Genomic DNA, 27888 nt, shown 5'->3' with positions numbered 1-27888 from the left:
AACACTGTGCTCGTGACGAAGGCTGCTACCAACAGTCTTGCTTCTCATAAGGCGGTCGGTTACTGCCTTACGCGCCTGTCGCAGCTGGATAGTTCGCGCCAGGCTGGGCGCTGTGGCCGTGCTGTAGCTGCGAGGAATAGACTTCTGGATGCTTCCGCGTTTGAGCGACTCCTTGTCCAGCACATCGGCAGACATCGCCAACGAGGACCGAGGCGGTCTGTTCTGGGTATCTGTAAGCGCAAGCATAGACACGGGCAGTCTACGCAGTGGTACGAGCGATGTGCGCTCTCCGGGAGCAGTCGTAGACCTCAGCTGCAACTGCCCCGAAGCCACGCCCTCGGCAGTGCGGCCCTGCGCGTCACGAATCGGCGTATGGATGGCATCGAGTGTGCTCAGTAGGCGGCGCGCGCTCGACGCCGACACATAGCTTGGGTTCCCACCGGCCTCATCACCGCTGTTGCAAGAAGACACCTGTGCTGCCGCCTCGGACGGCTGAGACTGACGTCCCTCGATTTTGCCGACAGTGTGCCTGCGCGACAACGCATATGACTGGCTCCTATTGCGCTCAGCATCGTGCAAATTGGCCACCAATGGCGTTGCAGTTGCCAGCTTCTTGTTATAAGCAAACGACGACGGTCCAAAGTCAGACTCTGCGGTCGGGTGCCGCAGATGGACGCTATCACCGGCTGCCTGTGTGTGTTGGCTGGCAGGCACAGTCTCTTCACCAACAGACTTGTTCGTGGCAGCCTGTACAGAAGGCTGAATCGGCTGAATGCGCGAATCGCTGGGTGCATTGGTAGCACTCGCTTTGGCACTCGCCAACGCAGCCTCCATATCAGAGGCGCCGCTAGCCGACTTTATAGAGGCGCCCCACAGGCGCGACACTAGGTTGCGCATTCCGCTAATAAATCCAGGTGCCCTGGAAGCCTTGGAATCTTCAAATTGCGCATTGCCGCCATTGGAATTGTTGGATCTGTCATACGGCTTCTTGGAATGGTTATAGGGAGTCCGGCGCTGACCGCGTGTCACACCCAACTGACGTGAGGGCGTGCGCGGACTTTGCACTGTAGTGGTTGTAGTCTGCACCATTCTATTTGATTGATTGTATAAGTGCTGTATAAAAACAAAACCGAGATTAGAGAAAGGGAGGCAAATGTAAAATGAAAAAAATGAAAAAAGTGTCAGTGGCAAAAATGCGAAGAATTGAATCAAAAATTCTGTCGAGTGTATAACAATTATAAATCAATAATTTTGATGATTCGAAAGGAAAAAAGAAGAAAAAATAACCTCGACTATTGGCAAACTATTGGGTGTTTATTTTATTTTTGGCTTTCGCGCTGTCTGACAATTTTTTTTTGATATTCCATACAACCCTTGTCCCCACCTCTCATAGTAAACAGAAATCGCACTATGTAAGGCCTTAAACTGCAAAAAAAACTTTGGAGACGCGTTTCCGTGCCCCCTTACACGGTTGCAATGGAAACATTTTGGAAACCCAGTTCACATGTAAACAGGAGCGATAATTTCCATGGAATGTAAAACTTTTTAATTGGCCGCCTGGAGATTAGGATCAGCGGAGAGCCTGAGCTTTTAGTTTAAATGCGCAGAGCCATATAGCATGTTTAAATTAATATATCCATGCAAACTTAAAATTATGTACATAACATTGCCTCCAGCTGTGCCAGGAGGGGGCAGAGTCAGGAAAACAAAAAAGCATTCCCTGTAGTGGTCACAGAGCGCCAACGAACCGAGGGGCGGGGTGACTATTCAAAAAAAAACTAGGCATGCAGTCAGCGGGAGGGGCACAACAGGCTTGGAGCAGCCTATGGCAGTTGACTGGGCTGTGAAGAGCTGTCGACAGTCTCTTTGGGGTGGGGTGGGAGGGGGTCTATTTTGACGAGATCTCGGCGAGATGAAGGTAGGGTGCTGTAAAGAGGATTTTACTTTCTATAAAATTTTTCCAAATGGAGACTACGAAAAGAGCTAAAAAAGCTCAGCATTATGATATCGCTGCTCGCATGCAATATCACAGCATTAGGATTACATGCATTTGCGTTGCTGTGTGATCCAAGCGCGAGATCTGCGGCTGAGACGGTCAACAGACTTTGGGTGTATCCAGGACCGACAGATGACATATTGGAGAAACTCGAGAAGCATGTGGACGCCTACTATCTGGACAAGGAGCTGGAACCTAGGTATGAGACATGGCTGGCAGGAGCTGACAGAGAACATTTTATCAAACAATAGAATTTAAAACCTCTAGTATAATTGGTCCCGACAAGGGGCGTTGTTTGGTATGCGTTCGGTGCTTTCTAATTTTTCATTTAATTTGTTCTAAAATAATATTCAATTTTCATCTTGAAATCTGAGAGTTCTATGAATGTTCGGTGAGCGTGAAGAGATAAACACTGTATATATAATTGTGTCTTGTAAAGGCGCTATGCACTGATGAGATGGGGCAGTACATCTATGTGGTGTGTGTCACTGTGTGACTATTAATTGGATGTTTGTCTGGCTAAACAACCAAGACTGGCTAATCAGTTGATCGCGGCCAGCCAATAAAATACAATTGCAAGTTTGCAGAACCACTCGGTTTAAAATATTAAAGCAACAATAGTTGCTACAGTGCACATTTCAATGGCGTTGCAAATAACATTTAAAACAGACTTAATGTGTTCAAAATTTACATGTTAGAAAATTATTTCAATAGATGCATGGTAGTTTCTATTTTTAAAAAACAAATGTCATGTTGGGTTTGGCATTCTTAAGCACCTTTGCCAGTTTAGTCGCATCTTTTACAATGCTTTGGAAATTTGTTTTTTTCCAGCAGGCCTTCAAAAAAATTATTCGGACAATCCTAGTTCACATTTTGCACATGCTTATTTTCAATATACACAATCTTTGGCAAGCGTTTCAACAGTTCAAATAGTGTCTCTAGCAATGGGCGCAGAATTACAGTGAGCATGTTGGCTCAATCAACGGTCATTTCCCGCTCAGAATGCCAATTGCAAAGTTGTGGTCAACAGCAATATTTTATCTTTAGCATCAGGCTTCAAAAACAACAGGTCCTTGTTCCAATGCAAGCGAGACAGCAGGAAACCGCCACCTGCATTTGTCCACAGCATCAAACTCACTCACGCCCCTTTCAAATTCCTTACCTATCGACTGGCTATTTAAAACACTGCCGCAATCCAAATTAATTTATGTGCCAATAACATCCCCAGCCTCCCACTTCTCGCCATACTGATTGCTGTGCTTGCTCAGGGCTAGCAATGTTGCAGTCACCGTCGCTGTACCATACCATTTGCATATCCGCATACCGTCGTAGGAGATGCTCTGAAGATTATGTCTGACGCCCTCACCACTCTCAGGGAAACCCCATACTGATCCGAGCATCACTCGACCTGCACTAGCTGGCTGGTGAGCAGGCCTACATGGAAGCTGTGCTTGCCACTAGCATTCTCCCGGATATAAGTAGTGGCCACAACGGACTCGAAATTCCAGCTCAAGTTCTGTGCTTCTTTGCCATCGAGAAGTGCACCGAGCGATGGGCACTATGGCAAGTACAACAAGTGGGGCTCGTCTGCCACGGCAGCAGCATTATCAACAATTGCAGCAGCAGCAGGGGATAGTTTGATCCTGAAGTGCAAAATCAAGGAATCCAAAGCAGGCGCCGGCTTCAGAACCTCCGTGAACCTGTGGTCAGTGGCAGTACCACATGACCCAGAGCGGTTCACAACCAGCTCAACATTGCCAATGCCATCAACGCCCATATCATTGCCAGCCAAGTTAAACATCTCGGCGCCCGTCTGCCATCTGGCCGCAAACCGATATACTGTGAACTGCGCGTAAAATTCGCCAAAACTGCGCCACAATCAATGTTTCAACCTCCAAGAGCTGATCTGAATACCTGGTTGCAGACACTCCGCAGCCATCAAAGCACCCGCCCAATCCCTCCAGCAACCGCTGCTGTCTCCCTCCCAACTCATCCATAGGGCACTTTTACTGGTCTTCCGCTTCACCTTCCAGGTCAGCAGCCAACAATGGCTCTCAGCATAGGTAGGTTGCACACATGTGCAGTAAGCCGAACGCGTCGCTGCGGCACAGCGTATACACGTTGAGAGCAGCCAAGGCATGCAACGTCAAGCCACCCAGCACCGGCGGCAGGTCACGGCCGAGGATGCACAGTATATATAGCAGGCGGCGGGTAATTTCTGGCGACTGCATCTCGAGCCCAGCCACCGACAGTGAGTCTGCCAGCACACCCATCGTCATCTGGATCATTGGCAGCAGACTGTGCAGCCGCATGTTGCACAGCCCCAGGGGAAATCCCCACCGACGCCGGCCCCCTTCGAGTCATTGCCGCACAAAGCACCCAGTCTCCGACCTTTCCCTACTGCGCTGAACTATGGGCACTCACTGCTGATGTCCTCCATGCAAATTTTGTGCTCCTGCGGCAGCTGCACAAGTTTTATGCATGCGCGACAGTGTGCGTCGTCCTCCTCACCAACAACCATATAGTACGACACAACCACAGCTTCAACACCCATATTCACAGTGCTGCTCCAGATGCCCAGGCTCTTCATGAGATCTGCATCCAGCCTGTGTGCGTACCGAAAATAAGCAGCCAGGTGGCCAAGCAATCCCAGCTGGAAGTACCTGAGCACGTCAAATACAAGCACACCGGAATCCATCCATATTCCCTGCTGCGCAGCCACAACCTGCATCGCAGAGAACAACACCAAGACAGCGCTCATCTGCTGGCCCAACCTGGTGCCCGCTATGGCAACCTCGCTCAGCGCTTCGTCGCTGTCACTGATGGGATAGAACGCCAGGTCCAAAGTACTCAAATACATGCTCTCCATCTGCCGCAGGAGTGGGACCAACACATTGCACACAACATCCTTGACGTCCACTTGCCCGGCGTACATCAGTACAACTAAGCCCTTTGCTGCATAACTCTGCGTTGGACCGTTGCTGCTGCCATTGGCCAAGGCCAGTTCGACCAGCTGCGTTTTAATTGCGTCGTCAGCCATCAGCAGCTGCAGAAAGCCGCGCGACGTCGCCGCGGTGTTGATGACGGCCATGATGGCCGAAAAATGTGCGCCAACTCGACGTCAGCCACAAGCAGCCTGACACATATGGTTGCAATCATCGGACACTCGACCATCATTGGCGTCACGTCGATCGAATGACACAGGCGCGAAATGATGCCAGCCATCTCAGGCGTCAGCGTCAGGTGGGAGTCTGGCATCAGCATCTCGGCCACACCAGCCATGGCCTGGGGCAGCAGGCTGCAAAGAATCCACAGGTGCGTCAACGCTGGCACTGACACGTGGCTGATCAGCGCTACACTCCAGTAGTGCACGTCAGCGTCGTCATCAGAGACAAGCATGGCCAACACGTACCGTGGATTATCCGGCTGCGCGACCTCTGTCAGTGCAGCCAGTGCCGCAGCCGCCTCCTGCGATGTGCACAGGCATCAGAGCGAGCGCAGCATCAGCTGGTTGGTGTATGCATACTTGCCCACCGCCAGCCTGGGACACAGCCAGTGCACCAAACTTGGGCTCGCTGCCAGCTGCGCCTTGCTGACACTTCGCGACACAGACTCATGCAGAAACTCAACGCCCCATGAGGATATGCCCTGGTCATCCTGGTGGACACACGCGGCGATACCATTGACGGCGCCCAGCTCCAGCAGCTGCACCATCTGCAGATTCGCCACATCTGTTGCATCTTCTTCTGCTTCTGACGGCCGATACGCTGTGAGAAAAGTGCACAGCCACACAAGGCTCTCCATCAGCGCGCGCAAAGGCTCGAGCTCAGAAACTGGCTGGCATGTGACACTGGGCAATGCAGGCATAAACGCCAGGTCGATCATCCACCAGTGGTACTCGGTGCGCAGTGCAAACTGCTTTGCCATGGCCACACATACCGACCAACACAAGCATGGCGTCTGACCGCTATCTCCGCTTGCTGCCACCTCGGGCCGATCCATTCGCTGACTGCAGAAGTGCCTCACTGAGCACCTCAAGCAGCCTCCAGCCGGCTGCCCGCCGCATGTGCCGCTTGGATACTGCCACGTCTGATATGTCCAGCAGTCCGAGCAGAGTGGCGGCTGCCCGCATCGCTGCCTCCTTTTCCCTGGGCGCGCGCATAGCATCCACCAGCGCCTCAATGCCGCCGGCCCGAACCACCCTGCCGACCCGCTGCAGTGTCATGACCAGCACCCGCAGCAACACAACTGTTCTCAATCAGCCCCTTCTGCTGCTGAACTGCCCTGAGCCTGGGCGACTACCAGCTGCAGCATCTCTCGCCGCATGGCCATATCGAGCACCAGCTCAGACCCAATCTCCCGCAGCTTAAAGTTGTCTGAATGCAGCGCCAATTGTGCCAAGAAATGACCCATTTAGAGAATCTGAATGTCCAACGCCGCCTCACTGTCCGCACTCCCTTTTGGAAGTACTGGTCCTAGCATATCAGGTGTGTCGTTGTCGCTATTTTTGTCAGTGTGTGCAGCAGAAATCTAACTCATACTGTGATTGGTCCAGCAGCTGCAAAAGTACCTGGTACATGCCGAGCGCTGCTCCAACTCCAATTGCGAGGTAGTACCAGCTATCGTCTATGCTACCAAAAGATTATTGAAAGTGTGTAAAAAAGAACATAGTAATTTGTTAATTGCGAAATGTGAATTGGAAAGGAAAGGAAAAAATGATAAAGTAAATTAAGAAATAAGAAAGAAAAACGCTAAAATCAAAAATTATGGATACAATCAACCTTAAGTAAAATTGGTCAATGTGCGAGTTTAAAAGTATTTGTTATTTACAAACTCACAGATCCACCGATCACTTTAACTGTAAACAAGACAGACAAGAGTTAACACTTGATTTGTTCTTATTTTCTTAATTACATTAAATAAAGCTTTTGATTTTTTGCAATCATAAAAGTTATATTAAAAACAAACATAAAAAACCTAAAGTGCGCGTATCTTCTTTGAGGAGCTCAACCGCCTTGGGATGCATAAACTCGGGAGCAGCATCCCAGTTAGCCCGTCGAACAAATTTGTTGTTCGACCAGAGCCAGTGGTTCATAACCTTGTTTTCCGGTTCAAAAAGGAACCGGTGCATCACACGAATGAGCTTTTTGAGACTAGGGCTAATATTATCAACACTGAGCCCCTTCAGCAAGACAGCATCCTCTTGGATCAAGCCTCACCTTGTGATGGCAAGGGATGGAGAGTCCAGGAACTTGAACCCCTGAACATCATCCCTCTTAGTACCAGCTGGGCGCACTGCATCCATAATGACATAGAAAACACTCCAGGTCATCAAGGATTCCCCGGATGGGGCTGCTGCTGAGGATGGGAATTCCCATGAAAAGCGGCGTCCCTGTAAATGGATCCTTGGCCACCTCCACCTGTCCCACTGTTGTTGCATTGAACCCCCACTGCTCGGCAACCTCAATGTGTTTGAGTTGAGTTGGGTCAGTGTCCTCAGCAGCATCCTCAGCAGTGCCCCAGCCAACGACCTTGGCACAGCCCCAGTCAATGACATACACCTTGTCGTTTTTGATGCACACATTCCCTGCCGAGATGTCCCTGTGCAGGACACCAGTATCATTTGCCTGGGCAAGGCACAGGGCCAGCTGCTCGACAAACCCAGGAACCAGTTCGTCTTTCTGATCGTCGGCCTTGTCTTTCAGATACTCGGCCATTGACTGGCCGCAGTACTCCATGAGCACAAACTCCAGCCGGTATCCATTGAGGTTGCTGATGAGCAGGCCACTCGAAAAAATCTTGGGAATACATTCGACTGGTCTCTTGTTGAGGATGGCGTATGCGGCGCCCTCGGGCAAACGATTGACTGGGGTCCAGGAAAGCTTCAGCACAGCATCATGCAGTCCATTGAATTCCCCCCTGAATAAATGGATATGGCGCCCAATCATGTATGAATGGTGCGCTATTGTCTCCTTGATACAAAAAAGAGCAGCGCCATCCTTGACATCCTTGGGAACCGAGTGTAAGACTTCGATCTTTGAATCGCCCTTGCTCTCCACATTGACCTTCTGCGAAAAAATGAAAGAGTCAAGTTTCTTTGAGACATTGCATAAATGTTCGAAAATGTCAAACTTCAGCGTCAGCAGGAACCAGAACCGCATGAGACATTCCTGAATTAGTTCAGCTATTCCAGGCGCCCAGCTACCCGTATTAAAGCATAGCTGGCCAGGCTCAATTATGTACAGTTTGTCACGATAATATGCGTGAAGCCTCAGGACGTGCCCATGGAGGTAAAAGACAGGTGCAAACGTGCGGGTTGCCTGGTTATCATTAAGCACATGGCCGTAATCTGCGAGCTGACCACGAGTATCCTCTGGTGCTTCATCAGGATGTAAATCTATCTTGGCCTCGAGTATAGCATGAACGGCATCGGTGTCCTGTGTATTGTATTTGTGGTAAAACAAGATTTCTGGCTTGTGTGGAGTACCTCGTATAGCATCACTCTGATGGTCCATTGTGATAAGCCTCCAGTCTGGGATTGGAATTCTGCCTACCTGAATACGTCAATTTGCGACACCAACCGCAGCCTTCATTCCAAGAATAAGATCTTTTAGATAACCAAACAAAAGTGCTTCGGATTTCAAGTCCTTTAGCACATCTTCGCTATTGCGGAAGATATCGACATGTTCGCCTTTGGCCTTCATGATCCCGGTGACCTTTTTGGACCTAACCACTGGTGACCCCCTGGCTATGTCGAGGAAGAGATCAGGCCAATCTGTGATGAACTCATCATATCGCTGCTTCACACCCAGCGATTCGACAAACGTATCGAACGGATAGTTGTGCCATATGTTATCACCGAGGCATTTCAGCAGCCGCTAACGGCGCTTATCGCGTACTTCGGGGGGCTCCGTTTCCCCGGGCAGCAGTTCCTCCCTTTTTGAATTTTCATGGGCGTTTGGAAAGTGCCGTCTATCTTGCTCTTCTAATAAAAAATAAAACAAAATTCTTTAAATGTGACCAAATGTTTTATATGCATGCAAAATAAACAACAAGCAACTCGTCAATATCATAATAATTCGTTTATATTCAAGTACTTACGCCTGTTGGATTTGGAGGAGTTAGCTCAGAAATCGTAAAGAGAAAGAGAAAGCGTGGAAGAGAGAGAGAGAGTGTGTGTGTGTGATAAGCACTGAGGTATGGTAAAAGTAATGGAAAAGGGAGGAAAAGAAGATCAAATTGGACAAAATGATGGGAATTGAGAAGAAAAAAGCAATTGTTAAAAGTAGAAGTAAAGGCGGAAAGTTGCAAAGGTGAAAGTTTGTTGCGATAGATTGCGCCAAATACAAAAAACAAAAATTTTAATATAAACAAAAAATGTTGAGTCTGTCGTTGTGCTCGCATTTGGTTAGCTGAAATATGGAAAACAAGAAAACAATTATATTTACAAATTAATTTCCAATCGGCAGTTCTTTCTCGCGCATTGATTTTTAGCTTTCATTGCTTCTTTTGGGAGCATAGTGGCCCCACCATTTACTGTTGTAAATATATATATATGCTTCTCCAACGCATATACTGAACCAGAGATGCGTCTATGCTCTGTCGCCTACCTGTCAGGCCAATTGAGGCAGAGCCACACGTTCATGTGTCCACGATGGGAGCATACAATTCTGAACGCGAGAGAGCTTTCATTGGAATATTTAAGACCCAGTCGCAGTTATTGTGACTGAGACGATCAACAGACTCCAGGTGTATCCGGCACCGATAGATGGCATATTGGAGAAACTCGAGATACATGTGAGCGCCCACTACCAGGATAAAGAGGCTGGAGCATGGATATGAGGCGCGGCTGGCAGGAGCTGACAGAGGTTAGTTACATAACGCTGGTCAAGAAATTACAAGGGGAGCATGCAAAACAAGCAATTGTGTTTGTAAACGAGATCATAGACAAACAGCATAACTGGTACAAAGGATAGTGTGACTTCCAGATCGAACGGGAAACAAGGGGATCCTTGACGCCTGAGAAACGCCGATTGTTGATGAGAACTCCAATCTCGACAAACATATCGAATACCAAATCCGAGACAAGACGAAAGTGACAGCCTTCCAAAATGGCCACAAACAAATACCAATAACAAAATATATGCACACTAGCTATCTGGCCACGATTGCCGCTCTAGCTGGCAGATCGAGTGCTCGGGTTTAATTTTACTAAAACCCTGGCTGACACTCCCACCACCGGGCAATTAGACCCAAGTCTAGAGAACTCCCGATCCCCCCGCTCCTAGAATAATTTTAGTTATAGTGTCATGTAACCAGGTATGCAATATATCCCATGACGGGCAAGGCGGTGCGGTAGACATTCAGCCTCATTCATCAACTTTAGTTTTTGTTTTTTAATTGTTTTATATCTTGCACAGCAAATATATTTTCTCTCTCATAACTGTGAAGCCACTTGATATTTTTATTTTGCTTTTTATTTTGCTTTTTTGCTTACACAGCAAAAAAATATTACTATCGAGTCGAGACAAAAATAAAAGACAGTCATTGTGCGCAAAATGCGTAGGCCGTGATGGCCTTCATCCCTTGCGCCGAATATGCCAACGCGAGCCGCACAAATGCCAACATCTGCGCCGGATTGCTGGCGCACAGTTCATCAAACGCATGCCTTGACAGCTGCCACAGCATAACATCACCGTCGGCAATCACAGTGGTGCTATAGTCCTTACCCGTTGACAGGGCCAGCTCGCCAAGCGTGGTGCCGGGTAAGATGGATTCAATTGCCTCTAGCGTGTCTGTGCCAGTTCCATTATCGACGAAGACGCGCAGCACACCAGACTCAACGAGGTACATGCCTGTGGGCGCTTGGCCAGCGCGCCACAGATGCTGCCCAGATGGAATCTGCCTGCGTTCAAAATGAGGGGCAACGAAAGCAAGGACATCGTCGACTGGCTGCTCCTGATCCAGGTCCTGAAACGCCTGCTGTAGCAGTGGCAGCGCCGGGGGTGCGCGCTCAGGCAGCTGGGGCTTGAGGCGGCGCGTGGTAGGCATAGCCGACTGCATGGCCTCTGAGACCATGACGTTGCGCGGAGACGTGCCATAGACGTCAACGTCCTCGGGTTGCGGGGTCGAGACAAATGTGTAACTCTGAGGAACCTCGGGGCCATTCAGCGCAGCCCGGTGGAGGTAATAATACTGCAAAAGTACATTCTCGCACCACTCGAGCGCCTCGTTCAACGAGGGGAATGTCTGCACATACTCGCAGCCACAGCCGCTCCAGACGCCAGCCGAGTGCAGGGCGCGGCCGACTTCCGACGAACGCTTGGCACCACAGACAACCATGTATATCTCGCGCGCCTCGAGCAGACGCCGCACACGGATAAAAGCCTCAGCAGCGCTAAAGTCCATACCGTTGACCAGCGCAAAGTCGAGCACTAGGAACCGGATGGGGTTTGTCTGCCATTGGCGCTGCTCCAGCAGCTGGCGGATGTAGGCCTCAACCCCGTTGATTGTGCCAAAGAACATGAATCCTTGCAGCCGCATCACCTGTATTTGTTTGCAGACTCCGTCCAAAAAGCGGCGCTGGCCATAGTGCCGCCGCACAGTGCTGCGGACTGCCGAGCCCGTATACGTCTTGCGCAGCGCCGACCGGCGGCTGTAAAGCAAAATAAAGAAGAAGCATGCCAGCAGAATGCCCAAAAAGATCCCCTCGTTGAATCCCAGCGTGGCCATGGCCAGCACAATGGATACAATGGTCGCATACTCGATGCGGTTGACCACGCCGACCGTGTCGACTAGGGCCTCACGCAGTAGCTCCAGCCCCAGGTGGAAGATCAGCGCACCGACAACCATTGTCGGGATAAAGCCGATGATAGTGGGCCCCGCAAAAAACACAGCCAGTGTCGCAGCGCAGAGCATCATGCCGGCCAGGTTGCTATCGCCGCCTGAGCGGATGAACAGCAAGCTGTTGGAATACACAAGGTAGTTTTGGAACGTGCCCAAGCACCCTGACACAAAATTGGATATGCCGTGGGCGACCAGTTCGCGGTTGGTTTCGACCTTGTCTGCGTTGGTTGAGACGGCCAGCGCAGGTACGTTGATGGGGACATGCAGGATGCTGAAAAAGGCCAGCCCGAGCATGGTGGGCACCGTGCGCCAGACCGAGTGCCAGTCGGTGTTGCCAAAGTCAAACAGTGTGTAGAAGTGGTAAAATGGCACGCCGGCGTCGGGCAGCTCAAAGACCCAGCCGGTCGCGCGCAGCGACTCAAGGGACAGCCCCAGCGCTATAGTCACCGTGTAAAAGAGCGCAGGCACAGCCATAAAAAAGATAGGCACAAACAGCGGGTGGGTGTAGCGTGTGTTCAGGGCCCGGAGTAGCATAGCGACCGCCAAACTGCTCCCCCACAGCCCAAGCGTGTTTGGAACGAACAGGGCGCGCAGCACCGACCACGAAAGCTCCAGCTTCAGGCGAGAGGTGACCTCCATGCCTGTCTGGAACAAGAAGTAGCCGACACCGCCAATGCAGCCAACAAGGATATGGCGCGGGAAAAAGTCAACAAGCGAACCTATGCGAAGAAAGCCAAGTATAAAGAAGACGATGCCGGTGAGGATCGTGCTGGCAGCATATGCGACGAGCGTGGTAGCGACTATGCGGTCGGGATTATTCTCGCCGACGTCTGCAACGATTGTGGCGCATATGGCGTGCAAGAAGGGGATCGCCTCGATGAGCATGCTGCCGTTGGCGCCGCGAAACGCGCTGGCACCGCCCGAGTAGACGAGCTGCGCAACTGCTGTGCTTAGCATGTACATAGAAAATCCGACGGGGCCAAACTTGCTGAATACAGGGATTGAGACTGGAAAGGCAATAAGTCCGTAAGAGAGACCATCGAGCAGATTCAGGATCAGGCCCAGAATGACAGCCGGGATGTACTGCATTGGCCAAAGCACCAAATCGAGGAGAACAACCCAACGCCGTTGCAAATGAGCGTACTCGCTATCGGCCTCGACTTGCAACTGTGGCTGCTCATAGCAGGTTGATGGCGTCGGAGACAGCCGTAGCAGCGGCCGTCGCTGCTCTTGAGTTTGCTGCTGTGCGTTTATCTTGTCCGGCACCATAGTATCATCAGTCTGATGCTTCGGCATATCGATGTGTATTTGCTGCTGCTGAATCCCCGTGTCAATCTGTTGATTTATGCTGCCGTAGTTGCCCAATGCCATTTTATTATCTTGGGAGGTCGCGTTCATGGAGTACCTACTCAGGTGCTTTGCATTCTTGGGTATGCGAGCAGTGTCCATATAGCCAGGATCCAGTGGCGGTAGGTGTTCGATCTCGCTATGCTCATGGGGGCGCTGAGAAACAGGGAGTAAGCCCTGCGGAGAGCGCTCGCGCAGCAGGCGAGAGAGGTTGCTGCCCCTAGGCCCAGCCTCTGCTAGAATCATATCAATCGACGAACAGCCGCCCATACTGCTATTGCGGCTGCTGCTGTGTCCATGAGCCGCCGTATCTCCTCGGCCACTTTGCGCGCTTTCGCGCCTGCTGGTTGCCAGCCCCAAGTTGCTCAGCAACAGCGTGCGATCGCGGATTGAGTCTAGCGTCTGCGAGTAGTTCGAGTTAGGCCTGTCGCTGAACCTTGGCCTGGACGCAGATGCATGAGGAGCGCCGTATACGGATCGAGTGCCTATGCCTCGCCTGGCAAAGTCATAAGGGATGTGCTGCGCAGCATCGTTGCTGAGTGACGATGCAAACCCAGCGCTCCGCTCAGGGTTAGCGTTGTTACTGCTGTCTCCGGAAGCGATGGTGATAGTGCGCCGGCGGTTAGGGATGCTCGACATGGCTGTTCTTCGCTGGTGTTTGTGCTGTAAAGGTGCAGGTGGAGCGATATTAGAAAGTAAAAGTTAGCGTAATGAAAAAAGAAATACCAAATCGGGTGATGGAGAGATGGAGAAGGGTGCGCATTTTTTTCTTGCCGAGATTGGTTGTGGAGTTTTCCTACTAGATTTAATAGCAGGGAAGCAGAAGCAGCAGAAAGCACCGTCGAGACCTCCTGGATCACCACCGCTTGCCCAATCAAGCTGAAGTGAATAAAAAGGAGGGGGATGTTGAGGCACCGCTTGCCGCATAGTAACGGGCGACGAAGGCAGCACGCGGGATTTCGTAGCGAGTTGAGCGCAATCAAAGAGCCTGTTCAAGATCCGAGAAATGTTTTTTCTTTTTCTTTTGCGAGCTTGTGAAATTTTGCAGGAGAATTTACAAACGGGATGATGCCTATCGTGCATTCATCGGGTTATCAAAAAAAACAGTCCGAGCACCATTGCCAAAAAAAGTTAATCGACAAAACATTTAATTTGATCGTTTATTATGTCACCATTTCAGGTAACAGAATGCGGGGCTCACACAGCATCGATGCCGCAGCGAGTCGACACACACACCGCATTGCTATTGCTATTGTCACCAAGCACCGAGTTGATAAGAGAGGCGTCTGCTCCAAAATAAACAAAAAATAGGGACAGGCAGAAAGACAAGAACAGGGGCAGATGCGCAGATGGAGTGCGTGTAGCAATAGTATGTAGGGCAAGGGCAAAAATTGATTGCTGAGCGCTGGTTCCCGCTGGTCCCCAAAGCAGACAAATACAGTAAAGTATGCGTGGTTGGTTTGCAGCTGCAGTTTTTTTTATCGCAACGCGTTCTTTGCAAAAACACAAACGACCCTTTTGACCAAATGAGGAATGATTTTTTCAATGCAGAGCTGGGTTCGATTATTTTCAATTTTGGTCTCTTTGTTTTCGTTTTGTTTATTTTTGTTTATTTTATTTTATTTACACTTAATATTTTTTATTCCTCATTCCGAGCGCTACTCTATATTTTATTTACAATGTCAGTGAAGCAGGCTTCCAGCACACACTATGGTGACTTTCAGCCGGAGGAGCTGCTAGGGCAGCTCAAGGCCGAACAGCAGACCCGGAACTACGACACTGCCATCAAATTCATTGAGGCAGTACTCGGGCTACAGCTCGAAGCGTCTACACTTAAGGACAGCCTTCGTGACGGCGTTGTTCTATGCCGACTGATAAACACTCTCAGGCCGGGCGCAATAAAGCGCATAAACACTAGGAGTCTTCCGTTTACACAGGTGAGTGCACACCACTTTTTTTGACACTTGCAGTGGCCCAATATTGACTTTTTGCAATCTTGCTTGGATTAATGGTATCGCTAACTTTTATGGACTGCTATCTGTTTCGGTATTGCTTTGTGTAGATGGAGAATATTGGCAATTTTTTGTCTGCAGCTCAAAAGCTGGGACTGGAGAGCACAGACTTGTTTCAGACAGTCGACCTATACGAAGGTAAAAATATACCTCGGGTGATTATGACCCTGCTGACAATAGCGCGTGTGGTGGCAGGCATACCCCTCAACTCGCATCGCAAGCTGATCGACGCGCAGCGGACACTGGGGGACGGGTGGAATTCAAGCACGCTGACGGTATGGGCCAACTCCCCATCGCCAAAATCACCGGCATGCGAGTACACATCACTGCACAACCAGCCCACGTTAGTAAACACAAGCAAAGTGATGGGCAACATTCCTGTCTTTCCAAAGGGCGAATTATTGACCGCAACAGCAGTCCTGTTGGGACGGCCTCCTGGGTCGCCTCGGGTCAAGCCAGTCTACGGATCGCGCAAAGAGCGCCGGCGGTCAAAGCGCCAAAGCGCAACTACGCTGTTTATCCCGAGCCCAGCTGAAAAAGTTCGGTTGCCCACCACGAACACACCACTATCAGCGGCAACAACAGCAGCAGCAACAACAGCAGCGGCAAAAGCACAGCCAGTTCATTCAGAATCTTTGCAGGATGGGCTCAAGAATCCCCAAATCGAAAATACCGCAGCTCGGCAAGACACTTTGAAATTGGTGCCAGCGCCCGTAGGCTTCGAGTCAAACACACGCAACACAGCCCCCAATTCAAGCAGTCGGGGGCTAGAACCAGACATGCAGGATAATACTGCGAAAGCATCTGCGGCCAGCAGAACCAGCAATACAGTATTGTTTGCGAGTGGCGAAGATACTCAACGGACCGCTAGCTCTTCGGGCTCGTCAAGGCCCGATAAAAATCCAGTAGGCAGCGAGAATGAGCACGAGGATACGATTCTGGTGCCGCGGCCGCGGAAGCGCACAAATACAAAAAACAGGCCAAAGGAGCGGCTGACAGTGTACTCCGAGAACGACCAGCGGCTGACGAACTATCAGCTGGGGAACTGCATTGGCCGCGGGCAGTTTGGATCGGTATACCGCGCGCTCGACCTTGAGACAGGGCAGATGGTGGCAGTCAAGCAAATCGCGCTGGTAGGGCAGGATGTCGACGACATGGACGATGTGATGCAGGAGGTGGATCTCCTCAAGTCGCTCTCGAGCCCGCGGATTGTGCGGTACTATGGGTTTGTCAAGACGGACGCGCATCTTAATCTAGTGATGGAGTTTGTCGAAAACGGGTCGCTGAGCGCCACACTAAAGTCGTTTGGGTCTTTCCCGGAGAAGCTGGTGCTGGCCTACGCAATAAAGATCATCGAGGGCCTGGTCTACTTGCACGGGCGCGACGTTGTGCACTGCGATCTGAAGGCGTGTAACATCCTGACTACAAAGAAGGGCAACACAAAGCTGACGGACTTTGGCGTGTCACTGAATCTCAAGCTGCGCAAGCCAGGAGATGAGTCGGTGGTTGCCGGCACGCCGTACTGGATGGCCCCCGAGATCATCCAGCTGGACGGCGCATGCATGGCGTCTGACATCTGGAGCCTGGGATGCACTATAATCGAGCTTCTGACCGGAAAGCCGCCGTACTCTGATCTCATGCAGATGGCGGCACTGTACCGCATCGTGGAGGACGATCACCCGCCGATTCCCGAGGGCATCTCGCAGGAGCTGAAGGACTTTTTGCTGCAGTGCTTCCGCAAGGAACCGAGCGAGCGGCCGACCGCTGCGGAGCTCATGTCGCACAGCTGGGCAGCGCAGTACGGGCGCAACCGCAAGGAGCTTAAGATGCTGCGGCGCACGTGCAGCCGAAAAATGTCCTCCTTCATGGCGCGTACCGTGCCCAGCGAGCAGAGCGAATACCCAACATTCGATGCAGCGAGGCTGAACACGAAGCCGCTGTCGCCGCTTGGCGAGGGTGGTGGCAGCGACGCCGCGGAAGAGGGTATCGAAAAGGAAAATGAGGAAAAAGATGACGACGAGGAGGATGCTGCTGTTCTGCCGGATTCAGCCGACACCTTGTGCCGCTTTGACGACTCCGGGCTTCATGTTGCCGCTTTGTCAGCAACTTTGGCACCGCTATCACTGTCACCGGTGGCTGGCGCGTTTGTTGGCCATACACTGCTTAGCAGCGGCGCTGCATCGCCGACGAGTGCTTGCGGCAACGAAACCGACGGGTCGATTTCGACTTTCGAGGGACCACGTATGAAGCGGCACCGGCTACACACCATTTTGTGCGACAATAACAGCGTGTGCGTGTGCGCTGTGTGCTCGCGGGCACTGAGTGGGGCATTTATCCAGTGCTCTTCGTGCAAGACGCGGTGCCACGATGCTTGCACGCGGCAGCTGGCACCGTGCTCGGCCATGCGCATGTCGCGGTTCTTGTATCCGGCAAGCCGCAAGTCATCCAAGCGGTACGAGAGTAAAACGCCGAACCTGCGGCTGCGCGCTCACCGCAAGAGCACGGCGCGCAGTCAGACCAGCCAGACCGGCCAGAGCTCCCAGGTCTCGCACGTCTCGGCGTCCATGGCCGACCTGATTGGTGGCACGTGTGGCTCGGTCATGGGAAGCATAATCGGGTCGTCTGACGGCTCACTGTACATGGGCGCGCGGTCCGGCTTGCTTCGCGATGGCTTTGACGGCGTTGTCGGCGAGGCGCATACAGGCCGCCCGGTGTCGCTGGCGGTCACCATGGGGCTGTCTGCTGCCATTGCGCAGGCCGAGGAGCAGGCACAGGACTATCTGCACGGACTGCCTCAGCCGCGGTCAGTTGGACGACAGTGCGGCAGGGAGACCGCAGAGTCTGGCTGGGAGACCGATGATACTGCCGAGGCAGTGTCTGCCCGCGGCGTCCCTGCCCCGATTGAGCGTGCATCGTACACCACGCCGCCTGTTATGAAGCAGTCATTCAGCGCCCAGTCACAGCAGCAGCAGCAGCAACAGCAGCAACCACAGCAGTATGGGTCGCCCAAGGTACCCTTGCACCCAAGCGTGGTGAGCATTCAAATCCCAGAGTCTCGACACAACAAGGGCCCGTTCTCGGCACCACTGGCCTTCAGCAGCTCGTCTGGAACACCAGCCTACTCGCAGTCGGTGCAGCACCAAGTGCAGATGCAAATGATGGCACAGCAACAGCAACAGCAGCCCGTGTACTATCAGGCGCTGGCTGCTGGCGATGGCCGAGACCCCGCCTCCGCTCTCCTCAGCCGCCCAAAGTCAATCCGGCGCCAGCGCGCAAACACAGCATCACTCGAATCCCTTTCCGGACCGACGCCCGCGAATGGCACCGGCGCATGGACAGACCGCAGTGCACTGTCGACGCTGTTACGGCGGCGGCAGCATCCCTTGCGTGGAGCGACATCTTCCGACTTTAAAGCGGTCGCCGGATTCAGCCCCGGCGCTGCGCAGCGCGCTAAGCGCGACTGCCACGGAAGCAGCGCGTCCATCAGCGACCTGCAGTCGTGCGCCACCAGCAGCGAGTTTCTGTTTGACACAGACACCAACGAGGGCGCAAAGTGTTTTGCTATGCCAGCCAAGCGCAGCGCTGCAAAACGCGCGACAAAAGACTGCATTGTCATGTAGAAGTTGAAATCGAATTCCAATTCATATTCAAACAGCAGCCCCCCCTCCCATTCCTACTCCCACCAAACTTCATGCTATCGATTGTGCCTGGCCACGGGGGCGCATAAAAGCTGCACCTCGGCCAAACAGACCCTCGGAAACGAAATAGTGGCAGGTGGGCTTTTTTCTCAAACAAATTTTCATGTTATTCTTCTTTTCAAACTGCTAATTTATATTTTTATATTATAATTTTTTTCTAAAGTCCTCTACGATTTGCAAGGCTCCTTGCATTAATTCATTTACACCGTTTTGCCGGCGTTTGCAGCAGCATCGCCCGAGTAAGTATTATTGCCTGCCAAACGTAGCAGACGCAGACGCAGACGCAGAAGCAGAAGTAAACAGCATACCGCCAAGCTATTGTCGCAAGCTGTAAACACATTCATGGCTCGTCGCAGCAAAGGCTCCAGCGCTCGCAGGAGAGCGGCGCGCATCGCACGCAGCAACGCACCAGACTCAAACACACCAAAAGAAAATTTGACAATAGAAGCATTGACAACAGAAACAATAGCTGCCGACAAACACAGTCGCGCTGGCGCTGGCGCTCAGCATAACCCAGCAGACAGTGCCCGAGCCTCACAGGAGATAATTCCTGGGGTGCCCGAGGATGCGACTGGTGACAGTGCCAGGCATGCCAACCACCCTGAGAGGGTGACATTTTTCACATCTCCGTTCAAGGTATCGTACTACTCGACGCTGTATCTCAAGCAGAAGCTGCGCAGCACGGCCAGGTACATTGCGCAGTACCCACTGGCGCTGGCGTACTCGGTTGCGCTGGGAATTGTGTACACGCTGCTGCACTTTGTCAGCGGTCCGCATATCGATGTATTCCGCCGCGTCGACGCATGGGTCGGCTGGTACTCATACTGGGTGCTGTTGGGCGTGCTTTCATCCATCGGCCTGGGCGCCGGTCTACACACCTTTGTCCTCTTTCTGGGCCCACACATTGCCCGCGTCACGCTTACCGCATACGAGTGCACGCACACCTCGTTCGCCGTGCGTGGCCCCAACGCGTTTTTGTGCAGCACAGCGTTCGGCGCCACGCAGGCAACGTTTGCCGGCATCATGCGCAAGGTTATCCTCGAGAGTCTGTGCTGGGGAGCCGGCACTGCCATAGGCGAGCTGCCACCCTACTTTATTGCCCGCGCCGCCTCCGCCACTGGTCAGGGCGACGTCGAGTATCAGCGCCTCAGGCGCAAGGCTGCCGCAGGCGGGTCGCTCTCTGTCAAAGATCGCGCGCTGCTCAGCATCTACCACCTGCTGCAGCGCTTTGGATTTGCCGGAATCCTTGTCTTTGCCGCAATTCCTAATCCGCTCTTTGATCTGGCCGGCATTACCTGTGGCCACTTCAAGGTCCCCTTCTGGACATTCTTCGGTGCCACCTTCATCGGCAAGTCCATCATCAAGTCCTCAATGCAGACCGCCGTTGTCATTACCGCGTTCAGCAAGGAGATGATCGCCGTGGTGCTGTCGTTCCTCGCGCATGTCAGCCCCTGGGTCCACGACCTGGCTGAGCACGTGCTGCGCAAGCAGGCTGCCGCATTTGGGCAGGGCTCGGCGCGCAGCGGCAGCGGCTCTACCACTGGCGGTGGCGCCGGGCAGCTGCCGAGCACCGATGACGCCCACCTGGAGAGCTCATCGTTTTCACTGCTGGGATCCATGTGGAATGCCTGCATCTCCATTATGCTGATATACTTTGTCATTAGCACCCTAGAAACATTTGCCCAGTCGTACGTGACTGACGTCAAGTCGTGGGGCCAGCACCAGCTTGCTCGTGTCGGCAGCCGCCCGAGAATGGACACTGTCACTGCCACCACTGACGATGGCGCCGATGCACTCGGCAGCGACGACAGTGACTGCAGTAACTGCAGCAGCAACAGCGGCAATGCTTTGCGTTAATTTGCACTCCGATAATCTGCCTGCCCAGCAGCGGCGACAGCAGCCAAAAGAAAAGCCCATCATAGGAACCCACGCGTGCAAGAATATACATTTTCAAACTCATGCATACCTACTTTTGCGCTCTTGCTTTTTTTGGTGTTTTCCCAATTTACAAAATTTTCTGCACTATTTTCGTGTTCTCAATCATTCGTTCGTTCGCTTTCATTTGTCAGAATTTCAAAATCCCTTTTTACACCTTTAATTTCAAACTATATAATAATTGCAATCTGCGCTCACTCGCCATCACACGCAGCAAATGTCAAGACTCCCTCGGGGTCCAGCAACAACAACAACAGCAGCGGCAACGGCACTACCGGTACCTGGTTCCATTCGCCCGCCAGCGTCTGGGATGGCTCTACCGCGCTCGCTTGCAAACAATGATTTTATGAGCGACCTGCCGGCCCTGGCCGCCCTACCTGCACTCACACAGCGAGTGCAGGCAGGTGCTCGCCGCGCAACAGTAGCCACACCCACGCCCACACTCACGCCGCCACCTGTCGAAGCCTTGGGAGCCGGTGGCCGCCCATCTGCAATTTCCGCGCGCAACATGTTTGGGGGCTCGGTCAGCCCATCGCCAGGCGCATCCAACGCCGATCATACATCATCGCTTGTCTTTAGGACTCCGCCGCCATCTGCTTCCAGGGATGGCGGGCGGCTAAACTCGCTGTCCAGATCACTTGCCCGCTCACCTACACATGATCTCATTTCGCCCCAGGCATCGGACAGCCATGACGGCTTTGCTTCCGGGAGAACCAGCCGTGGCGGCGGCTTGCTCACACGGTCGTCTGAGCCCATTACCTTGGGAACTCTGCGGCCGGGCTCTGACGCGCTACATATGCGCAATGCGTCATTTTCTAACGAGGGTGGCTCTGTGGCTGGACTGCGCTGCGGCGACCCTGTCTTTATACCGCTGCAGGGTCTTCGAGGGAGGCTGCGTTACCTGGGCCCGATCGATGGCAAGCAGGGTACGTGGGCCGGTGTTGAGCTCGACGAGGTCGGAAAGGGAAAAAACGATGGTACCGCGGCCGGAAAGATTTATTTTGCCTGCCCAAAAAGCACCGGTCTGTTTTTGGCGCCCTCAAAGGTCGAGCCTATTTCGAGTGAACAGGCTGACTTTTCTGACAGCAACGGCGACGCCGATGGTGATGAGGAACATATGCGCTCAATATCATCGGTACTCTCTACACCGACTGGCGATGTCCGCGCGAGCCAGGATGGCAACCAGCCTGCTACAGTAAACCGCACAGTCCGGCTTTCGACGACTTCATCGGGCCTCCAGCAACGCACCCAGCCAAAACAGCCCGGCCGCGCACGCATGTCGAGCGACACACAACCATCAACATGTCTTCCGCCTGTTGCCCGGGGCAGCAGCAACAATGGCAGCAGCAGCGGCAGCCTGGCGTCTACCGCTCACAACCGGCGCACAACGCTGTCACGCACCACCCCAGTGACAGCTGGCAATGCAGCGCTAGATGCGCACGCGTCGCCCTCGCGATCGCGCGCCCCACCCCCAGCTACTCTTGCTCGAGGCCCCAGCAGACCCCGACCCGCTTCCACAGCCAGCTCGATCATCAGCAATCGCACCGCATCGCCCCCTCTGTCGCGGCCTAACTCGCGATCGCTTGTGCCCGCAGGCAACGACCAGCCAGCCACTGCACCTAATGGAGCGCGGTCAACTGCTCTCGGGCGGACCCAGTCTCTCGGCGGGGACATGCAGGCGTCTGCATCCACTGCGGCAACCAGGCGACGGATTATGCCTGCCGTTTCAACCCGCCCGCCGGAAATTGCCGCCAAGGCGCTGGGCGCTGGGGCTCGCACCAAGGCGACCGGATCTACGGATCCTGTCGACAGGCTCCGCCTGCGCGTTGACATGCTAGAGGCTGAAAACAGGGTGCTGCGTTTGAAAAACGAGCAGGACAAGGCGCACTTGGCAGCCGGCCAGATGCTTGCTCGAGATTTGGTCAGCGTCAATGGCCCGATGTCGCCGCAGATGCGGGGCCCCATTGATGGCACCCGCAGACTATCTCTCCTCAGCCCAGCCGTGTCGAGCGCAGCTACTGACTTTCAAGGCAGTTCAAGCACGTCTGAACTGGGCCAGCAGCTGAGCGACACGCATCAGCTGCTCGAGCGCGAGCGAAAGGACAGCCAGGCCCAGATCACGTCTCTTGAGAGTCAGATCAGCGAGCTTAGGGCCCATATGGCTGAAACCAACAGTGGTAACAACAACAACGTCAATGCCAGCGACAATGTCGAAGGGGCTCATACCAACGAGAAAGAGCTTGTATCAGCGGAGGCCACGCGCGAAATCAGCGCCCGGATTGTCGAGCTCGAAGCGCAGCTGGCCCAAGCCACCCGGGACCACGCTTCAGAGCTTGAATCGGTGGCGGAGGCGCAGTCTGAGGTTAATCGCACGCTTGAGCAACACTCGGCTGATGTGGAGGCCCTGCAGGCAAGCCTGGGCGCCAAAGTCAGCGAGCTGAGCTCCCTCAGCACGCGTTTCGATTGCGTCACTGCCGATCTGGCCCGCGCCAACCAACTGTACGAGGAGCTAGTGTCCGAGCAACAGCAGAAGCAGGCGGATGACTCGTCCGAGGAGTCTGAGCTAATAGCGTCATTGAAGAAGCAGGTTGAGAAACTGCGGCGGGACTGCTCTGGTGGCGAGGAGCGACTCGCTGCCATGACTGAACGCCTAGAGGCTGAAACCCTTGCCCGCTCGGAGGCCGAGGCAAAGCTTGCGAGCGCGCTGCTGGACATGGAGGGCCTGGAGAACAGGGCATCCGACTACAACGAGAAAACCACGTTGGTGTCGCAGTGCCATTCGTGCCTTTGCGACGTTGCGCTCTTGGCCCAGCAGCACTCTAGCGATTCCTCTGTCGAAGATGGCCCCGATCATCTTGCCGCTCTCAATATGGCAGAGCTTTTCTCAATGTCCAAAGAGCGCGTGTCGCGCGTGGCGGACAGGCTGCGCGACAGCTTGGAGCGTGCCACTGCTCTGTCCGAGGGCATCGAGTCTCGGGATGTGCAGATTGCCGAGCTGGTGGTCGCGCTGGAAGAGGCTAGGCGTGGAGTTTCCCAGGCCGCAAGCAAGGCTATCACAGATGAGGGTGGCGCCTGCAGCTCGGAGTCAGCGCCCACCGGCAACCTGCAATCCCGGATTGATGAGCTCGAGTGCCAGAACAGCAAGCTTGTTGAGGAGCGCATACAGTTCATCCAGGACCAGGCCGTCTTCAACGACTATTTGGAGAAGCTCGAGTCCGAGTGCAACCGCTTGGTCGAAGACATTGAGCAGCTGACTTTTGAGAATCATAAGCTGACCGACGAGCTCCGCGTTTTCAGCCTTCACAACAGCACAGTGTCTCTTGACTGCTCAGCAATAGACGCAAAGCTCGCCGGCGAGCCAGCACACACAGACGATCACGAGTCAGCAGGTTCGGTCAAGAAGCATACCGACAGCAGCGACCCGAGTAACCAAAAATCGAGCCCTGCATCTGTGTCTGCCGACGTCGATGCCGCACAGCAAAGGCACCAGAGAGAAATAGCCGTGCTGCAGTCGCGCCTTGCTGATCTGGAGAACCGCAAGAGCTCCGAGATCAAAAAGCTGCAAGACGAGATTGGGAACCTGGAGGACCTGGTTGAGGATAAGATTTTCAGCGAGTCTGAGATGAACGACAAGATTTTGATGCTCACAGACGAGGTCGATCGGCTTCAGCGCGAGATAAAGCGGATGCGCAGCTCCGACCCTGCCACTGTGGTTTCTAGCTCAAGCAGCGCCGCAGTGTCGTCAGGCGCCGATAGAAACGTAAAGACCTCTCGCTACGCAACCGGCGCTGGCACCAGTAGGCACAGCCCGGCGGTCTTGACTACAAACGGAGTTATTTCTGAGGACGATGGCGAAGACGACGAGCCCATGTACTGCGACATTTGTGACGTCGACACCCATGGAATCGCTGACTGCCCTGAGATCACAGGTGCATCATCGACAACCTTCAAGCATGAATCCTCGATCGACTCTTCAAGGCCATACTGCGATAACTGCGAACTGTTTGCTGACCACTGGACAGACGAGTGCCCGCATGGCGACGAGATGTTTTAAAAAGCATTTGGTTGTAACCAAACATTTGATTTTGAAGTACAAAAAAGTCATTTTGCGCGGCGTAAGAAACAACGTGTTGAAGTGAGAAAGTGTTATTTTTAAAATGAAAAAGGGATTATAAAATGTCATGCACCAGGACAAATTTTGAGACTACCAGCCGCCGCGCGAGTGGCTGCCGCCACCGCTGCCTCCGTCGCGCGAGTAGCCACTGCTGCCACCGCGGCTGCCGCCATACGACGACGACCTCGATGAGCCATAGCTGCTGTCGCCATAGCCCCCGCTTGAGCCTCCACCGTAGCCGCCGTTGCGGCTACCGCCACCGAAGCCGCCGCGACCGCGGCCTCCACCACGGCCTCCGCCGCGACCACGGCTGCCGCCCCAGCGACCAAGACCTCCACCGCGCGAGTTGTAGCGGGCCATTTCTTCAAGCGGCTGGGGGACATCCTGCCCAGCCTCAGTCAAGATGTGAACCAGATCTTTCGAGGAGCGTGCATTCTCGGTCGTAAAGAATGTAACTGCGGTTCCCGAAGCACCAGCGCGGCCAGTACGGCCAATACGATGGACGTAGTCTTCGACGTTGTTAGGGAAGTCGTAGTTGATAACAAACTTGACATCCTTGATATCTAGATAGCCAAAAAGGGAAATAAATAAAAATGTAGTTAGTAAAATTGTGGCATAAAATAAACCCGACAGATCATAAGTTTCACGCAGTCATAATCTCGATTTGAAGATCACACATCAACATCAGCCACATTTTCCCACCCCCTCACTTCCACCATTTGCAAATACTATCCGGGTGCCGTGGACAACAAGAGCTGAGCCAAGCCAATTGATTGGAACCCACGACGCACCTTACCGCTCAATGAAAAAGATCAATGCTGACACTCAAGTCATTGGGAGACTGCCATAGAACCTTGCAGTGCATAGTGCAGTGCAGTGCAGCACAGCGAATATTGATTCAAATATGACCCCGCACAAAAAATGAGAGAAAAACTCTGCAACTGTGAATCGTAGCCATATTTGTACCAGTTTTTAGGCCTCCAACGCAAGACAGACATTGCTAAACAAAGAACGGAGTCCCGAAGCAAAATAAATTGCACAAACATGCCATCGCACAACAACAAAAACAATACAAAAAAGACAAGACAGATGCAGCAAAAAACGGGGTCTGTGAGCGGCCTACACAATAAGAACAAATTATACAAGATTCAACTTACCAAGTCCGCGGGATGCGACGTCCGTGGCCACCATGATGGGGGTCTTGCCAGCGCGGAACTCGCGGATGACCCAGTCGCGCTCGCTCTGCGACTTGTCGCCGTGGATCGCAAGCGCAATCCAGCCGTCCTGGCGCAAGTTGCGAGTGATATCGTCAGCAGTGCGCTTGGTCATGGAAAAGATGATTGTCTTGTTCTCGGGCTGGGTCATAATCTGCTCCAGATGGCGCGCAAGGCGCGAGCGCTTGTCAGCCTCAGGGATAACCTCGACAATCTGCTTGATATGGTGCGAGGCAGCAAGATCAAGAGATCCGATGTTCACCTGGATATAGTCCTGGAGGAAATCGCGGGCGAGCTGCTGGACCTCCTTGGGCCATGTCGCTGACCACATGAGGGTCTGCCTGTCAGGGCGGATCTGGTCAACAATCTTGCGGATCTGGGGCTCAAAGCCCATGTCAAGCATGCGATCGGCCTCGTCAAGGACCAGGTAGGTCACGCGGCGGAGGTTGGTAACGCCTATCTGCAGCATATCAATCAGGCGGCCAGGCGTGGCAATGCAGATCTCAACGCCCTGCTTCAGGTCGCGGATCTGGCCGCCACGGGGGACACCGCCATAAACGCAGGTGTTGCGAATGCGCGATGATGAGCCGTACTTGTTGCACTCGGTCTGGATCTGAACTGCCAGCTCGCGCGTGGGCGCAAGGATAAGCACAACGGGGCCGTCTCCAGGCTGAAGCAGCGGCTGCGCGTTGATGTGCACAATTCCTGGCAGCGTGTAGGCTAGGGTCTTGCCGGATCCGGTCGAAGCAACACCAACCATGTCACGGCCAGAAAGTGCCATGGGCCAGCCCTGTGCCTGAATGGCAGTGGGCTTCTCAAATCCAAGCTTCGAAATCTCGTCCATAACATAGTCAGGGAAGTTGGCCTCCTTGAATGAGGTGATGGGCTTGGGGATGCCGGTACCGTGGATGGTCATCTCGAACTGCTTGCGGTAATCATCAACCTCCTGCTGGGAGCGGCTCACAACACTCGGGTCCTCAACGTAAAAGTTCTTCTCAAATCTGGGCAGCGTCTTCATGTCCCAGTCCGGCTTGACAAGCTCCTGGGGCTCCTGGCGGGAAAAACGTCCGCCGCCAAAGCCACCGCCGCGACCGCCGGAGGAATAACTTCCACCACGACCGCCACCATAGCCTCCAGAGCTGCCTCCGCGATCATAGTCCTTGCGGTCGCTCCGGCTGTTATCGTCGTACGAGCGATAGCTGCCACGATCCTGGCGCGAATAGCCACCAGCGTTATTATTCGAGCTCGGTGCCCAGCTTGCACTTGCACTGGTGCTGCTACCACCCCAGCCGCCACCGGTGCTGCCACCGGCACCGCTATTACCCCAGCTGTCGCCCATGATTGATTTTTCTTGCAAACGGTAGTTATGTTCTTGTTAGCGGGTGTTGATATACAAAAGAAGGCAAATGAAATATGCTTCTAAGACGCGTTTTTGTATTTTTGAGATGCGGAACCGCTTTGTCTTGGCTTGCTCGTGCGAGGCGTTTGGATAAAAGGAGAGTTGGACCTTGTATTTTTTGCTTATATACAGTCAATGAAGAAACAACTAGAAGCAATAAAAAGACCCAAAAAGCTGTACTAATATAAAAAAGAAAGAACACTGCAAAAGTTTGAGAGACACAGAAAAGAAAGAGATGGAAGGGAGTGAAGAAAAAACTTTCTTTGCTAGGACCAAAAGATGCGCCATTGCACACAAAACCCCACATCAAGCTTGTAGCAAAAAAAA

At 53.2% G+C, this 27888-nt stretch overlaps 11 protein-coding genes across 11 annotated transcripts; 7 read left to right on the top strand and 4 right to left on the bottom strand.

Moving 5' to 3' along the window:
• Nucleotides 1-1873: 1873 nt before the first annotated feature.
• Nucleotides 1874-2458, top strand: BX661DRAFT_178259 (uncharacterized protein). Its single transcript, XM_051534866.1, has one exon. The coding sequence runs from the start codon at nucleotides 2002-2004 to the stop codon at nucleotides 2245-2247; it is 246 nt and encodes an 81-aa protein (XP_051393755.1). The 5' UTR covers nucleotides 1874-2001; the 3' UTR covers nucleotides 2248-2458.
• Nucleotides 2374-2961, top strand: BX661DRAFT_178258 (uncharacterized protein). The gene has a single exon (XM_051534865.1). It carries the CDS (start codon nucleotides 2747-2749, stop codon nucleotides 2927-2929), a length of 183 nt encoding a protein of 60 aa, XP_051393754.1. The 5' UTR covers nucleotides 2374-2746; the 3' UTR covers nucleotides 2930-2961.
• A 175-nt stretch (nucleotides 2962-3136) lies between these two features.
• BX661DRAFT_203686 (uncharacterized protein) lies at nucleotides 3137-4935 on the bottom strand. Its single transcript, XM_051538538.1, has 3 exons — nucleotides 4421-4935; nucleotides 3568-3835; nucleotides 3137-3430 (listed from the first exon to the last, which is right to left on the bottom strand). Exons 1-3 carry the CDS (start codon nucleotides 4929-4931, stop codon nucleotides 3202-3204), a joined length of 1008 nt encoding a protein of 335 aa, XP_051393753.1. The 5' UTR covers nucleotides 4932-4935; the 3' UTR covers nucleotides 3137-3201.
• A 704-nt stretch (nucleotides 4936-5639) lies between these two features.
• On the top strand, nucleotides 5640-5979 carry BX661DRAFT_178253 (uncharacterized protein; the record flags this gene model as incomplete). The annotated part of the gene is made up of 1 exon (XM_051534864.1): nucleotides 5640-5979. The coding sequence occupies one exon, from the start codon at nucleotides 5640-5642 to the stop codon at nucleotides 5958-5960; it is 321 nt and encodes a 106-aa protein (XP_051393752.1). The 3' UTR covers nucleotides 5961-5979.
• A 31-nt stretch (nucleotides 5980-6010) lies between these two features.
• On the top strand, nucleotides 6011-6435 carry BX661DRAFT_178252 (uncharacterized protein). The gene has a single exon (XM_051534863.1). It carries the CDS (start codon nucleotides 6061-6063, stop codon nucleotides 6364-6366), a length of 306 nt encoding a protein of 101 aa, XP_051393751.1. The 5' UTR covers nucleotides 6011-6060; the 3' UTR covers nucleotides 6367-6435.
• An 831-nt stretch (nucleotides 6436-7266) lies between these two features.
• BX661DRAFT_73758 (uncharacterized protein) lies at nucleotides 7267-8980 on the bottom strand. The gene has a single exon (XM_051539455.1). The coding sequence runs from the start codon at nucleotides 8509-8511 to the stop codon at nucleotides 7273-7275; it is 1239 nt and encodes a 412-aa protein (XP_051393750.1). The 5' UTR covers nucleotides 8512-8980; the 3' UTR covers nucleotides 7267-7272.
• Nucleotides 8981-10423: 1443 nt separating this feature from the next.
• Nucleotides 10424-13924, bottom strand: BX661DRAFT_178229 (sulfate transporter family-domain-containing protein). The gene has a single exon (XM_051534862.1). The coding sequence runs from the start codon at nucleotides 13826-13828 to the stop codon at nucleotides 10541-10543; it is 3288 nt and encodes a 1095-aa protein (XP_051393749.1). The 5' UTR covers nucleotides 13829-13924; the 3' UTR covers nucleotides 10424-10540.
• An 835-nt stretch (nucleotides 13925-14759) lies between these two features.
• BX661DRAFT_151469 (kinase-like domain-containing protein) lies at nucleotides 14760-16904 on the top strand (the record flags this gene model as incomplete). The annotated part of the gene is made up of 3 exons (XM_051533236.1): nucleotides 14760-15126; nucleotides 15252-16274; nucleotides 16308-16904. Coding segments are annotated over exons 1-3 (1878 nt in total), but the record flags the coding sequence as incomplete, so codon positions are not given.
• A 2119-nt stretch (nucleotides 16905-19023) lies between these two features.
• BX661DRAFT_178227 (uncharacterized protein) lies at nucleotides 19024-20927 on the top strand. Its single transcript, XM_051534861.1, has one exon. It carries the CDS (start codon nucleotides 19242-19244, stop codon nucleotides 20754-20756), a length of 1515 nt encoding a protein of 504 aa, XP_051393747.1. The 5' UTR covers nucleotides 19024-19241; the 3' UTR covers nucleotides 20757-20927.
• BX661DRAFT_178226 (uncharacterized protein) lies at nucleotides 20928-24962 on the top strand. Its single transcript, XM_051534860.1, has one exon. The coding sequence runs from the start codon at nucleotides 21052-21054 to the stop codon at nucleotides 24886-24888; it is 3837 nt and encodes a 1278-aa protein (XP_051393746.1). The 5' UTR covers nucleotides 20928-21051; the 3' UTR covers nucleotides 24889-24962.
• BX661DRAFT_178225 (P-loop containing nucleoside triphosphate hydrolase protein) lies at nucleotides 24963-27783 on the bottom strand. The gene is made up of 2 exons (XM_051534859.1): nucleotides 26106-27783; nucleotides 24963-25511 (listed from the first exon to the last, which is right to left on the bottom strand). The coding sequence occupies exons 1-2, from the start codon at nucleotides 27499-27501 to the stop codon at nucleotides 25039-25041; spliced, it is 1869 nt and encodes a 622-aa protein (XP_051393745.1). The 5' UTR covers nucleotides 27502-27783; the 3' UTR covers nucleotides 24963-25038.
• Nucleotides 27784-27888: the final 105 nt, after the last annotated feature.

The sequence above is a fragment of the Kickxella alabastrina genome, assembly GCF_025024165.1.
Source record: "Kickxella alabastrina strain RSA 675 chromosome Unknown BX661scaffold_4, whole genome shotgun sequence".
In the NCBI taxonomy this organism is placed as follows: Eukaryota; Fungi; Kickxellomycota; class Kickxellomycetes; order Kickxellales; family Kickxellaceae; genus Kickxella; species Kickxella alabastrina.
Note: the sequence above shows the minus strand (reverse complement) of the source record. Positions and strands in the feature narration are given on the sequence as shown.

Excerpts from the sequence above, each read along its gene's own strand:
- BX661DRAFT_178259 (XM_051534866.1), top strand. The coding sequence starts at position 2,002 with ATGATATCGCTGCTCGCATGCAATATCACAGCATTAGGATTACATGCA.
- BX661DRAFT_178258 (XM_051534865.1), top strand. The coding sequence starts at position 2,747 with ATGTTGGGTTTGGCATTCTTAAGCACCTTTGCCAGTTTAGTCGCATCT.
- BX661DRAFT_203686 (XM_051538538.1), bottom strand. The coding sequence starts at position 4,931 with ATGTACGCCGGGCAAGTGGACGTCAAGGATGTTGTGTGCAATGTGTTG. Across the intron at positions 3,836-4,420 it reads TTGCATGGAGGACATCAGCA|TATATCGGTTTGCGGCCAGA; the intron begins GTGAGTGCCCAT and ends CGCAGTTCACAG. Across the intron at positions 3,431-3,567 it reads GCAGACGAGCCCCACTTGTT|GCCTGCTCACCAGCCAGCTA; the intron begins GTACTTGCCATA and ends GCTTCCATGTAG.
- BX661DRAFT_178252 (XM_051534863.1), top strand. The coding sequence starts at position 6,061 with ATGTGCCGCTTGGATACTGCCACGTCTGATATGTCCAGCAGTCCGAGC.
- BX661DRAFT_73758 (XM_051539455.1), bottom strand. The coding sequence starts at position 8,511 with ATGGACCATCAGAGTGATGCTATACGAGGTACTCCACACAAGCCAGAA.
- BX661DRAFT_178229 (XM_051534862.1), bottom strand. The coding sequence starts at position 13,828 with ATGTCGAGCATCCCTAACCGCCGGCGCACTATCACCATCGCTTCCGGA.
- BX661DRAFT_178227 (XM_051534861.1), top strand. The coding sequence starts at position 19,242 with ATGGCTCGTCGCAGCAAAGGCTCCAGCGCTCGCAGGAGAGCGGCGCGC.
- BX661DRAFT_178226 (XM_051534860.1), top strand. The coding sequence starts at position 21,052 with ATGTCAAGACTCCCTCGGGGTCCAGCAACAACAACAACAGCAGCGGCA.
- BX661DRAFT_178225 (XM_051534859.1), bottom strand. The coding sequence starts at position 27,501 with ATGGGCGACAGCTGGGGTAATAGCGGTGCCGGTGGCAGCACCGGTGGC. Across the intron at positions 25,512-26,105 it reads CGTCGCATCCCGCGGACTTG|ATATCAAGGATGTCAAGTTT; the intron begins GTAAGTTGAATC and ends TTGGCTATCTAG.